This window comes from Mesocricetus auratus, unplaced genomic scaffold, assembly GCF_017639785.1.
Source record: "Mesocricetus auratus isolate SY011 unplaced genomic scaffold, BCM_Maur_2.0 Super-Scaffold_100055, whole genome shotgun sequence".
Taxonomy (NCBI): domain Eukaryota; kingdom Metazoa; phylum Chordata; class Mammalia; order Rodentia; family Cricetidae; genus Mesocricetus; species Mesocricetus auratus.
The window spans coordinates 3,194,386-3,205,915 of record NW_024429232.1 but is presented as its reverse complement, the minus strand read 5'-3'; the positions used below and the strand labels follow the sequence as shown (position 1 = coordinate 3,205,915).

The 11,530-nt window shown below is 54.5% G+C and overlaps 1 protein-coding gene across 1 annotated transcript; it reads right to left on the bottom strand.

The window, feature by feature from the left end:
- Positions 1-8,315: 8,315 nt before the first annotated feature.
- Ly6l (lymphocyte antigen 6 family member L) lies at positions 8,316-10,556 on the bottom strand. The gene is made up of 3 exons (XM_013125146.2): positions 10,414-10,556; positions 10,209-10,325; positions 8,316-8,939 (listed from the first exon to the last, which is right to left on the bottom strand). The coding sequence occupies exons 1-3, from the start codon at positions 10,490-10,492 to the stop codon at positions 8,713-8,715; spliced, it is 423 nt and encodes a 140-aa protein (XP_012980600.1). The 5' UTR covers positions 10,493-10,556; the 3' UTR covers positions 8,316-8,712.
- Positions 10,557-11,530: the final 974 nt, after the last annotated feature.

The window sequence follows — 11,530 nt, the reverse complement described above, 5'->3', positions numbered from 1 at the left end:
TGTGCACAGGCAGCGTGTACCTGTGTGCACAGGCAGCGTGTACCTGTGTGCACAGGCAGCGTGTACCTGTGTGCACAGGCAGCGTGTACCTGTGTGCACAGGCAGCGTGTACCTGTGTGCACAGGCAGCGTGTACCTGTGTGCACAGGCAGCGTGTACCTGTGTGCACAGGCAGCGTGTACCTGTGTGCACAGGCAGCGTGTACCTGTGTGCACAGGCAGCGTGTACCTGTGTGTACCCATGTATATAGCATCCACAACAACCAAAAGATGGAGGCAAGCCAAGTGTCCATCCCTGGGGGGCTGAATACATAGGATGAGGTACTTACGCTGTGGTTGGTGTGACTCGTCTCTCAAAGGTCCGAATGCTGGAAGCTTGGTTTGTGATGACAGCAGGTGGTGGGACCGGGAAGAGGTGGAGCCTGGTGGGAAGTCTGAGTTTTTGGGAGGACAGAGCTTTCCTTACCTCTCTTGAACCCCATCTTCCAGTGTCGAGCAGACACAGCCACCTTGCTCTTGAATGTTCCCATAGGAGCCAACAGAAAGCTCTACCTGAGTCTGTTTACAGGGCCCTCCTGACAAATCAGGAAGAATGACAGGCAGGAGGGGTAGGAGGGCACATGGGCCTGTGGGCAGCAGAATTATCAAAGTACAGGCATACCTGTCCTGACCCAAACAAGCTCTGAGATGTGGGAGTGGCAGCCATTAGCCCCCTTGACGACTGCAGGATGCTCTGGGTCCTACACACCACTTCACAAACTGGGGGGTGGGTACCAGGTCTTAGTAGAGACCCCTGCCTGACATTAACCTTTGCCTTGCTGTTGCAGCAAGACAGCCTCAGTCTTCTCTTCCAGTGATGACATTGGGGTGTGTTGTAATTTTAATAAAAAGCAGGGTGAGAGAGAAAGATGCTGTGAGGCAGATATCAAGTGGAGGGGTTTTATTAGGGGAAAGGGATTGTAAAAGTGGGGAAGGGGAGAAGGGGGACTGGCCTCTGGGGACAGGAGCAGTAGGAGAGAGGAAAGAGGCAGAGAAAGACTCACAGGGAGATAGAGAGGCAGAAAGGGACAGACAGAGGGAGAGAAAGACAGAGAAGGATGGGAGGCGGGTGGGACCCTTTTAAAGGGGAACGTAGCAAATGTGCACAGGTGGCATTCTTAGTGGCTGGGGCTGAGGGCGTGTCCTGTCAGAACTCCAAGGGCAGGCCAGTACAGATGCCTGAATACTAACAGGGAGGGCAAGCCAGAGAGGGGACAGGAAGGAGCCCAGAGTTCGGCCCCAGGGACTGCTCAGCTCCTGGCCATGCAGCTGTTCCCCACAGGTTTCTAGTGCAGGCTGATCGGTCAGCGGAATGCTATATTGTCTCTTCTCTGCACAGGGGCTCGTTTATTTAAAAACTAGTCTGTGTTTGATTTCTGTACTCCATGATATCATAGCCAAAGGGCAGCTTCCATTTCAAAGGAGGTAAGACAGTTTATTCTGGAACCAAATATGTGTGACCGTCGCCCGGGAGCATAGCTTCCAGTTACCCCACGTACCGTGCTCAATGTGGTAACAGTTGTGTGGAGTTTTTTTAAATAATTACCCAAACAATAAAATCACAAATCAAGACCCTTCAGATACACTGGTGGATACATCGAGCAGGTAAATTCAAAGCAAGGCTGGGGAATCCTCAGGCTTTGGCTCTGATGGCATGCTTAGCCTCTTGGTTATCTGTCTGTACATTCCAAAGGATTTTCCTAATAGTCATAAAGATGCTGGGTCACATACAGAGGTCACTAATAAGTGACTACTGGGGGCCCAAAAGCTCAAGAAAAATTGTAACTAGGCCCTGGGCCTGCAACACTCAAAGCCTCCCTACGATCGATCCCTCACGTTCTTTCCAGCCTGTGCTCAAGCAGACGTGCTGTATTTCCGGGGATTTTTGGCTTACTTGGCTGGTGGCTGAAGGGAAGGCCAGGGTTGTGGAAGGACCCCAACACCATTGCAAGCTCCAGGAAGTGTGTCTTGCAAATTAAAGGGACCTGGGTCTCTGAAGGGACATCAGCAGCTGGGGCTGGGGTCAGGAGCTCGGAATGCCCAAGTCCCCAGAGCTGAGCAGCCTGGCAGAGTCCACCTGAGGACCTGGCTGCTGCAGGTCCTGGGGGCAGCAGAGTGGACTGAATGCTCACACCCAGGCATCCCGATGCCCAGTGAGAGCAGCCTTCTCACTGCAGAAAGGAGAAAGCTGGTACCCAGAGGGTGGCTGGGCAAAGCGAGGTCGCCGGTGGGAGCACAGCAGAAGATGCCAGCAGGAACCATGTGACTCCTGTCCTCCAGCCTTCCTTCCAAACTGCAGGAGAACAGGCGGCTGGCCGCAGCAGGGCGGCTGGCCCTCAGTCAAAAGGGCTGCCACTGTCATTGTCCGCAGCACCAGCCAGCACCCTCAGAGCACCGCAGGGGTCGGGGCAGAAAGGTTCAGCATCGTTTGTGTTGGGGGTGTCCACGTACCCATTTGTACACCATCTCACTAGACAGCCACATTTGAAAGTGGCCTCTTACCAAGACCAGCAAGCCACCAGGTGTGCAGTAACTCCTCAGGCAGTGTCACAGGCTGTGGAGGGCTCAGCGGGAGGGGAACATCCTTCTGGCCCTGGCTGAATGGATGGGAGGCACAGCCTAGCCTGGCTAGCTGGACTGGAGTCTGGTAATGAGAAGCCAGCTCTGCCTCTGATGATCTTGAAAGTATCACGGAGCAAGAGAAGAGCAACCTGAACTCCCTCCCACAGAACCAAGACCTCTAATACCACTGGGCTTCCTGGTGAGACCCTCCCCTCCAGGCTGACCCCATCCTACAAAGTCTATCACTGCTGTCCTGACTCCTCTGTCCCACGGATGGTTCTTGTAAGCTACAGTCTAAATAATTGGGGTTTACTGATTGGTCATGGTGGTACAGGACTGTGATCCTGGCACTCAGGAGGCTGAGGCAGGGGAGGTCCCAGTTTCAAGGCCAACTTGAGCTACATACAGAGTGAGATCTTGTTGAAAAAAAATGTAAGGAAATAAGAAACAACCAGGCTTCAAACAGAGGTAGGAGAAAGGCCATTGTGGCCCACAGCTGGGTTCATGAAGGAGGGAGGCTGCCTAAGCTGATACCCTTTTAGCTTTAGGGAAAAAAAAAGCCAGGATACTGGGAAGGAGCTCAGAGGAGCCTCTAGATCAAAAGCCAGCCCATGCCTCCAGGCTCCCCAGCAGTCCACTGATGCTGATGATGTCTCTGAAGATGGGGCTTCAAGCCATGGTGTTAGTGTGGCAAACTCTGGCACTGCAGGCCAGTGTCCTGGGAGGGCAGGCTGCGATCTGAGGGTGCCACAGCTCCCTCATGGTCACCCTACCCTGAGTCCTGAGCATCTTGGGACCTGAAGCTGACATCCACACCCGTGAGCTAAGGTGACACGCCCACCTCCCCTCAGGGCCATGCAACCAAACGTGGCTGAATCCTGAACATCTGCCTGGGTGTCCACGAAGGGAGTGCTTCTCCATGGAATGGCTTTTCCTCACATCCCAAAGACATCAACCCCTCACCCCCGCAGCCTTCTCTTTTCTCTGCACACTGGGGCTCGCCCCCAGGCCCTTTCATGATGTGTGTGGTCAGGCCATACCTGCAACCCCCTGCCCTCCTCCTACCCCCAGACCCAGCCTCAGGCCGGAGCTCTGTTGGTCAGTGTACCGTAAGACAACTCCCTTCCCAGCCTGCCTGGGCCCTAGCAGAGGACAGAAGGTGCCAGGAGGCTCCCTTAGTTCTTAAACTGTACCCCCTAGGGCCTGGTAGGAGGGACAGCCGGGTCAGACAGCACCTGGGACCAGCACTGGGCCCTTCTTCCCATAGCAGACCACAGACCCTGAGCTGTGGTTCCCAATCCCACCTGAGATGTGATGGCTGGGATCAGCAGTGTCCCCACCCAGCCCTGAAGGAGTGGGGCCAAGTAGTGAGGACCATGAGGACAGCTTGTTTTATCAAGTTCACTTTCCACGAACAAACTGGTCAGGTGGGCCCCTCAGGCCCTAGCTGTGCAGGTAACTGAGTGCCCCTCCGCCCGCCCGCCCGGCACTCACTCGGGTGTGCCGAGAAGGAAGCTTCTGCTGTCCCTTTCAGTTCAGTGATTCCCTCAGCGTCCAGATCTTATCTCTGTCCCCAGTCTCCCCCTCTAGCCCTCCATGAGGTTTTACCACCTCCCAGTTTTAAGCTGGAAATTCATGGTGAAAAAGGTAGATGCAGTCTCACACAGATTTCAATCCAAGCAACACTCTCCAAGAGAACTTCAAAGTAGCTTTAAGGGATGAGTGAGAAGATCTGGCTTCTGTCCAGAGGGCTGGGGGCTGGGAGCCGTGCTTATGGGGAAGAACAGAGGTTAATATTCAGCTGAGGGGTTCATTTTCTATTTTGAAATATTTTAGGTTTTTTTAAGTTGCAAAAAAAAAGAAAGAAAGAAAAGAAAAAGAGCTGGGTGTACTTTAATCCCTAGCACTCAAGAGGCACAGGCAGGTGGATCTCTGTGAGTTCGAGGCCAGCCTGGTCTACAGATCCAGTTCCAGGACAGCTAGGGCTATACAGAGAAACCCTGTCTCGAAAAGCCAAAAAAAAAAAAGTTGCAAAAAAAAGAAAACTGGGTGCAGAGTCCCATATCCACAACTCCAGCATTTGGGTGGAGCAGGAGGATCAGAAATTTAAGACCAGCCTTGGCTACATGAGACCCTATCTCTAAAAACAGAAGTCGGAAAAAAAGTGTAAGAATTATCCTGTACTTTATGCTCATTGTTTCCAACACCAACTTTTCACATAACTGCGGTATAAGTATCAAACTCACAAAATGTGGCGCGACCCTAGATCCTTCCTGCTTCTCCCACATTCCCTGACACTGCCTTCGTTCAGCGGTGCGGGGTCTCTTTTCATTTGCTTGTCCAGCCGGTGTCTCTTGTCTAGGGCAGGACCATACCAGGCCTGGCTCTGGATCGGCTCGGAATGCCGTGCCACACTCACCACCGCTCTGTGCGGGACCATCATGACCACGGCCACTTCCCATATCACACCTTCTCATCTCTCCAAAAGAGCTGTAGCTTGCGATGATGACGTCAGGTGTATAATACATGTGTTTCTTTAGATTTCATCTGTTTGGGGTGTACTGATTCTAGAACACTTTACGCCTTTCCCTGAGGTGAGAGCTTGCCTTCTTGCCTGCCTGCCTTCTTCCTGCCGTGGGGAAGCCATCCCAGAGTCTCACAGGCTGGCACACCCAGGCAGTGCTGAAGAATGAACTGGGGGCTCATGTGTAGATGTCAGGGTAGACACTCAGATAACGGAACAGAATGGAGACAATCCGTGGGGCTCCACCCTTCGCCAAAGTCAAAGGACTACAGACTTAAGGGCAAAACTCAAACCTGCACCGGAAGACAAGGGGAGCAAATGCCATCAACCCTGGCTTGCGGTGCATTTGAGGAAGCTTCTCCCTACTTTTCTGACCCACCACCTAGGCGACCCCGCTGCCTGCTCTTCAGGGAAGGGAAGGAGCTGCCTGAATGCCAACATGGTCCTGCCCTGTCGTGTTGGATGCTCATAGCCAGCCTGGACTGTGGCCCCACGAAAGTCACATGGCTCTGGTCCAGGTAACAGGAGAGTGTCTGGGGTCTAAGAGAGACTGAGACAGTGATGAGATTTTGGTAGGGCAGGAAGTACTAGGGAGAGCAGTTGTAGGGGAGACAGTGGCTTCACTACAGGGCAGGCTCCACACCCTTCATGGGCCTTCGACTGTTCCTTCCGTGGTCACTTTTGAGCTGCTGGCTCAGTTCTCAATTAGCGTGTATTTGCCACCAAGAGTTCCTGCCATACTTTGAGGATTATCCCAGTTATTGCTCATCTCCATCTTTCTTTCCTAACTGTCATGTATGTGTTCATGTGCGTGTGAGTTATATCTGCACGCGGAGGCCAGAAAACCTCACGTCATTTTCAGGAACACTTCCTTTGAGATGGAGTCCACTAACAAGGCATACCGATTGGCCACCGAGCCCCAGGGATCTGCCGTCTCTGTGCCAGGGTTATCACACATGCTGCCATGGCCAGCATTTTTCATGGGTCTGGGGATCAGACTGAGGTCCTCACATAGAGCAAGTACTTCACAGACTCAGCCATCCATGCAGACCCATCACCAACTTAAAATTTCACTTATTCGGTAAGTCTCTGGTTTCCAGCTTAAAGGATACCCTCAAAAGACTGAAGCCCAGGTTCCAGAAGAGGAACTTAGTCCCCAATTCCAAAGGGTATGGAGTAACTGATACAGAGGTTAGGTGAGAGAGCTTCCCTAGGGACCCCAGACTAACCCAGAGATACAGGAGTTAGCTGTCTACAGGTAGCAAAGGGAAAGGGGCCTATCGTAAAACTACAATCTGGTCATGTAAACACGGGAACAAAGAGAACAGCTTTATCAGTGACCAGTAAACAAAAGCCAATGGTGGGGACCAGCATTACCTTCACCTTCTGTGATTGGCTCTGCCTCACGGAAGGGGATTTGATGTGTGACCACTCCCAATTAGGCAAGCAGTATGTGATTACCTCCTGGCTGGGCCAGGGAGGCATGTGCAGAGCCTGCGAACCCTGCCCTTGGTTTGGCCTATGCTGTGTCAATAAAATTACCCTAATCTTCTTAGTCCTAACTCTCAGAAAAAGCTCCCCAGACAAGGCGCCCCCAGTGCCTTCCGCGGTTCCTCTCCCATGGCGGGAGCCCGCGTGTTGCCTGCTCTTTTCTTGGTGAGGTTTCCTTTCTCTTTGTTCACTGGTGTGTCCGTATCCTTAGTCATCACAGCTGTGAGGCAGTGAACTCAAACGCATCTGTCTCCGCTTGACTTTGGGGGACTGTCAACTGTCTGGCACCTTAGTTCCTGGGTTGAGAAAGGCCTTGTCACTCTCAAACACAGGCATCACCAACACAGGACCCAGGTGGCACTCACACACTAGTTTTATGGGACAATGGGGCTCCAAGGAGCCACCCAGCCTACCATGGCAAGATGGTCCTCCCAGTACCTGTACCCCTTAGCACAAACCATGATGTCCCAGGCCTGGAGACCCAAAGGCTCCCAAACCCTAACCCCCAGGACTCCTACCCTGGGCCACTAAGCAGTAGATACGGCACTATTGCTTGGCTTTGTGGGGAGTGAGTGGGGTTAAAACTCAGTGTGAAAACCCCTAACTACTTAAAACAAAACACTAAAGCAAGAGAAAGTCTTGTTTTTGTCAGGGACCCTGGGAACAGAGATGCCAGACTCAGGGCTATCCAGAGGCTCCAAGAGGCTCTAGGCCATCTCAGCCAAGGTGTCGGTTAGGAAGAAGCTGCAGGGTCTTGGGGTGAGGGGTGTGGTGCCCTCTCTGCCACCTCTGTTAGGAGCTGTGTGGAGCAGCATGAAGAGCAGGGTCAGAGAGGCAGATGTGTGTGGACCAGGGCGGGCAGATGTACGCCCACAGGCTCACTTGCTGTTAGAGTCTGAATCTGAAACACTCCCTGCAGGCTCGGGTTGCAAACCTTGCTCCTCAGCTGGTGGCACTATCTCGGGAGGCTGTGGAGCCTTCTGGAAAGGGCGTCTAGTTGGTGGAAGCGGGTGGTAGGGGTGGGTCCTTGAAGGCTACACCTGGACTGGACCCTGGTTACAGCTTTGCTCTCAGTTTTCTAGTCCAGCGTGATGTCAACAGCCTCACCACAAGCCCTCACTGCTGGGAGTGTCGCACTGAAGCAGTGAGCCAAATAAATCTTCCTTAAGTTGTTTCTGTGCGGCAGCGTGGTCATAGCAAGGCTAGAGACCTGCCCCGCAGCAAGGCCCCATGCCAGCAGCCTCCCTGTTCTCATAGAGAGCCTCTTCAGGCCCTGTAGAGCCCACTCAGTGGGGCCAGCCTTACGATGCCAATCAGTCTCCTAGTCCCTCTCTGTGCTCCTGCCTACGCCCTTACCCAGGAACCCTTTCAAGGCCAGGTACTCAGTCATGTTCAACAGGCCTCACTTCCTGCAGTGAAGTTTCAACCAAATGTGGCATCTGCTGTGTCTGCGGCTCTCCTGACTCTGTTCCCAGCGAGCCCTCCTAGGACCCCAGATCTGAGCTTGGGCTGTGTGTTCACCCTGTGCTGGGCCTCAGGCTCTGGGGACAGCGCCATGTGTCGTGTGGCTGTTCCCTGACTGGGTGGTTCCACCCGGGCCCTGACTGCTCTATCCACAGCAGGCTGTACTGAGAGCTGGAAGGGGAATGTGTCTCTGGGGCAAGCGGGACAAGGAAGACGCAGCGGTCGGGCTGTGGGGCATCGAGGGTTTACTGTCTCTGCCGAGAGCGACACAGCCGGCAGTGCCTGTGCACGAACAGGGGACCCCATAGTGCTTCTCAGCCTGGACCCCATCAGGAACGTGATCTGATATGGGGGAGATCGAGCAGGGCCAGGGAGTGGCTGCACCTCTGGCTTCACCAGGTCTGTTCTGCCACTCACAGAGTCTGGGCAGCATGCCAAGGGTCAAGAGCTTTCTCTAAGCATCCTGCGGCCTGCGTTGGAAATACTCCCTTGTCTGTCTCCACGAGGAGCCAAGATGTTGGGTGGGAGCAGACTGCTGGGTCCTGAGCGAATTTATGGTGCCCTCCCTTCCACCTCAGAGATGGAATGGAGGCGGGATAGCCACTTGAGGTGCCACAGGGGCGGAGGGGTGTCCTCACCACAGGGTGAAGAAGAGGCCCAGACCCATCGGTAGCAGGATCCTTCTCGGCAGGGCCCCGAACCTCTGCTGGGTGGCAGGTGCTCTGTTGCAGAGAGGCCTTGAGCAGCATTTCCTGGTGATCTTGCCCTGAATTCCTTTGTTCAGTGTCCACTCAAACTGACTGTTGGTGTTGGGACACTGGACAGCGCAGCGCTTGCTGATCTGCATTCTGCTCATTGAAACTGCAGAAGAAGAAAAAAAAGACAGCGCATGGTCCTAGAACCCAGAGCGAGATGGGAGACTGGGGGACGAGGGCTCCCGGTGTGGGTGACTGGATCTGGCCTTGCTGAGTCAGCTTCGGTTGTTCTTTCTCAGGCGTGGGAGCTCTGCTACCCAGCGTCCCCACCAGCCTGGGACACAAGCAAAGAGGTGGGGGCCTCTCCAGCAGCCCCAGCTGGCCCAGGAGGGGGAGTAGAGGGCGCAAGGCGGGAAAGAGCTGGTTGCCCAAGAGTACGTCGCTTGGCGGCACGGAATTTAGGATGACCAAGAACGCTCCAGCAGAGAAGACAGCGCCCGTGACCTCCTTGGAAGCCTCGACCCTGCACAGACCTCCCCAGTGAGAACACCAGATCCTCTCAGAACAGGCAGCACCCAGAAGGGAGTAGTCCTCAGAGCCTACTCCCTGCACAGAACACCAGTTATTACCTTCAGGCTCAAGAGCAACTGAACAAAAGGCTGCCTGAGGGGTGGAGCACCAAGCTAAGGGATTGAGACGCAGGAGAAACAGCAGTAAGAGACAGCCCTGGGCAGCTTGCAGGGCCTGAGAGCACAGCTACAAAGGACAGCTTACCAAGACCCCCTGCCTGAGGCTCACACCTACCACTGCTCCAGGGCAGGTCCTAGGCCAGCTCAAGCCATTATTCTCGGGAAGCAAGGAGGCAGGAGAAGCCTGAACTGTGGGCATGACTGCATCCAGGCTCAGGGCTCTCTCACCAGAGGAGCCAGCTCCGAGGCTTCTGCACTGTCCCAGAGAACTAGAGCTAGGTCCAACAACTACCAACACCCCGACTGTGCTCAAAACAGGTCTGTCTGACCACTTCTGGTTTCTGGACATTTTCATATTTTCACCTTTCCACGTTGGCTTTTGTTCCATCAGTCTCTAGCCCTGATCTAACGTAAGGTGCCACTGCTTTCACAACCCCATGATGCCCCTACGAGAGTGGGTAGCCTTGGCAAACCTGTCCCCGGTTGGCTGGCTCTGTTTTTGCATGCCTGTTCATCTGGGAATTCAATGTCACATCAGAGCCTTTGTCCCGGGGTGAGTTCTAGAAGGAGTGACACACGAACAAATATGGCAATTGGGAGAGAAAAAGGAACTGCCGAAATTCAGACCACACCTTCCCGTATGTTCCAGCACCCACAGGATGCATTGGGCCTGCGGGTGCAGGGTCGGGCCCGTGGGTACAGGGTCGGGCCCCAGTTCTGCCTTCCAGGCCCGAGGAAGGACTCACTTGAGTAAATGAGCACCTCGTTGCTCTGGCAGACTTTCTCGTCTGGCTGGCACTTTATGGGCTGACACTGGCTGGGGTGTTGGACCTTGAAACACTGGAAGCAGCTCAGGTTTCGGGCTGTGGTCAAGAATAGACGACGGTGGGTGGGCAGCGCAGGCCGCACCCCACCCCATCCCATCGCCCTCCAGCCCTGTCTATCCCTTACCTGGCACCCTGGTCTCCAAGCCTTGGGCGAGCTCCACAGACACCAGGGACACCAAGAGCGCCAGGAGCAGCTGGGTCATGACTCCCGTGCTTCCTTGCACGACTCGCGGCCACAGTCCTTTCAAGATCCCTCACAGCTCCCTTGGTGCCCTGCACTCGACTGTGGCGTCTAGGGGAGGAGCTGGAGCGGCCGGCTGGAGTCTGCTGTGTTCCCTCCACTACGGCTCCCAGGGGGGTGGCTGTACCTTGTGCGGGTGCAGGAACAGCGAGCACTGAGAACACTGCGGAGCGGGGTGGGTTCCCCTGTGATACCCCCTGGAGTCGTCATCCCAGACCCCGGCCCCCGGGCTTCCTTCCCTTCCCTTCCCTTCCCTTCCCTTCCCTTCCCTTCCCTTCCCTTCCCTTCCCTTCCCTTCCCTTCCCTTCCCCTCTTCTCCCCTCCCCTCTTCTCTCCTCCTCTCCTCTTCTCTCCTCCTCTCCTCTTCTTTTCTTTTCTTAACACACCCAGAAGAGCAGAATCCCCCTCTATCACTGGTCCCAGACTCCAGGCTCAGGAGGAAGCTGAACAGTTCCGGAGCCGGAATAGAACCTAACTGGATCTGGAATGGTCCAGAAAGTTGGAAGCAGAGAGGAGATTAGAGTCCTCAAGTCGGGAGAGTGGGTGGGTGGGAGGCACATCTTTGGAGAAGCAGGTGATTTGGATAATCAGAAATGGTGGGCAGAGCAGAGAATTGACATCAGAGCCCTGGAACAGCAATGGAGAAGAAACAGAGCCAGGGAGCAAATCGGGGAAGGGGGCAAACACACCACAGGCCTACAGTCTCTCTCTCTCTCTCTCTCTCTCTCTCTCTCTCTCTCTCTCTCTCTCTCTCTCTCTCTCTCTCTCTGTGTGTGTGTGTGTGTGTGTGTGTGCACGTGCATGGGGCCAGGAGTGGGAGAGGAAGGGAGGAAGTCGAGAGGAAGCCTGTGCATCCCCAACCAGGTTCCAAAGACTTCTGAAGCTGAAGGGCCACAGGTCCCACCATCTGGTCTGATCATGTGCAGGCTCCAAAGGTCCTGAAACAGATGCACCTAAGAGAAGGTGACCCCAGGGGCTGGAACATGGCCTTTGGGGTTCC